The sequence below is a fragment of the Notothenia coriiceps genome, unplaced genomic scaffold (genome assembly GCF_000735185.1).
Source record: "Notothenia coriiceps isolate Sejong01 unplaced genomic scaffold, NC01 NC01_scaffold00022119, whole genome shotgun sequence".
NCBI classification, from domain to species: domain Eukaryota; kingdom Metazoa; phylum Chordata; class Actinopteri; order Perciformes; family Nototheniidae; genus Notothenia; species Notothenia coriiceps.
Genome location: NW_011354820.1, coordinates 103,646 through 104,860, shown reverse-complemented (window position 1 = coordinate 104,860; position 1,215 = coordinate 103,646). Strand labels below are relative to the sequence as shown.

General features: G+C 45.5%; 1 protein-coding gene across 1 annotated transcript in view; it reads right to left on the bottom strand.

The window, feature by feature from the left end:
- nup93 (nucleoporin 93) overlaps positions 1 to 1,215 on the bottom strand; it is a 17,757-nt gene that overhangs the window by 2,649 nt on the left and 13,893 nt on the right. The window contains exon 11 of the mRNA XM_010780687.1: positions 775 to 836. Within this exon, the coding sequence (XP_010778989.1) occupies positions 775 to 836 (62 nt within the window). The remainder of the gene's footprint in view (positions 1 to 774; positions 837 to 1,215) is intronic.

Sequence of the window (1,215 nt, the reverse complement as noted above, 5' to 3'; positions counted from 1 at the left end):
CCAATCCACCAATCAGGCCTTTATGTTAGAGTGGCCAGAAGCAAGCCACGCCTCAGCAAAAGGCACATGAAAGCCCCCATGGAGCACCTAGAAGACTCTCAGACCAGAGTCCTGCACGGGTCTGATTTTCAAGACCCGCTCCCGCCCCGCGACGTGCAATACCGAACCCGCCCCCCGCACATATTGCCAATTAGTTCCGCAACCCGACCCGACGGCACAGGATCCGCAACCCGACCCGAACATATATATATATATATATACACACATACATACATACATACATACATACATACATACATACATACATACATACATACGAGCAGTGAAAACGTGCAATTATTAACACACGCAGTTGCATATTTCTCTCAAAAAGCGTGGGATGTTGGTTATTTTCTCCATCAAGGAGGACTCCAAAAGCCTCCCAGACGTTGGATTTCGCTCTTGAGGAAGTGTTGGAAAATGCTGTATTCTCCGCTAGAGAGCTTCACCTCAGCCATTCAGAATGTGGCGTGCTCAGCAGCAGATTGATGCGCTGCAGAGGTTATGACTATGTGCGGGGGAGAGGTCTGAGGATTTAAACATTAAACTAAATTATTATTATTTTAATATATTTATTATGCAACACCCGCGACCCGACCCGCATCATCTTTGCTTTACCCAGAACCGAACCCGGAAAAAAGTGTTTGAAACAATACCACCCGCGAATCACCTTTTTTGCGGGTGACCCTTCGGGTACCCGCCCGATGCAGGACTCTTTCTCAGACCACGAGAAACCAAATTGTCTGGTCTGATGAAACCAAAATGGATCTCTTTGGCCTGAATGCCAAGCATCATGTCTGGAGGAACCCAGGCACCGTTCATCANGTTTAAATGTAAGCCAAACTGCTCAGTGATGATGAACTCATTGAATACGTGCGTCTCCTCTCTTCAAACACTGTTACCATGGTATAGTTTTTATAACTGGAAGAGAGGAGACGCACGTATTCAATGAGTTCATCATCACTGAGCAGTTTGGCTTACATTTAAACTAATGCCGTCAAAATTATCGCGTTAATGGCGGTAATTAATTTTCTGAATTAATTGCGTTAAAATATTTAACGCATTTAACGCATGCAAAATGGCCCGCCCCATACATCCCACCAGTGGCAGCGCTGGGGTAGGGTACACCCATACCAAGAAATGGCTTAGCCCCACCATGAAAAATGATGTTAAATT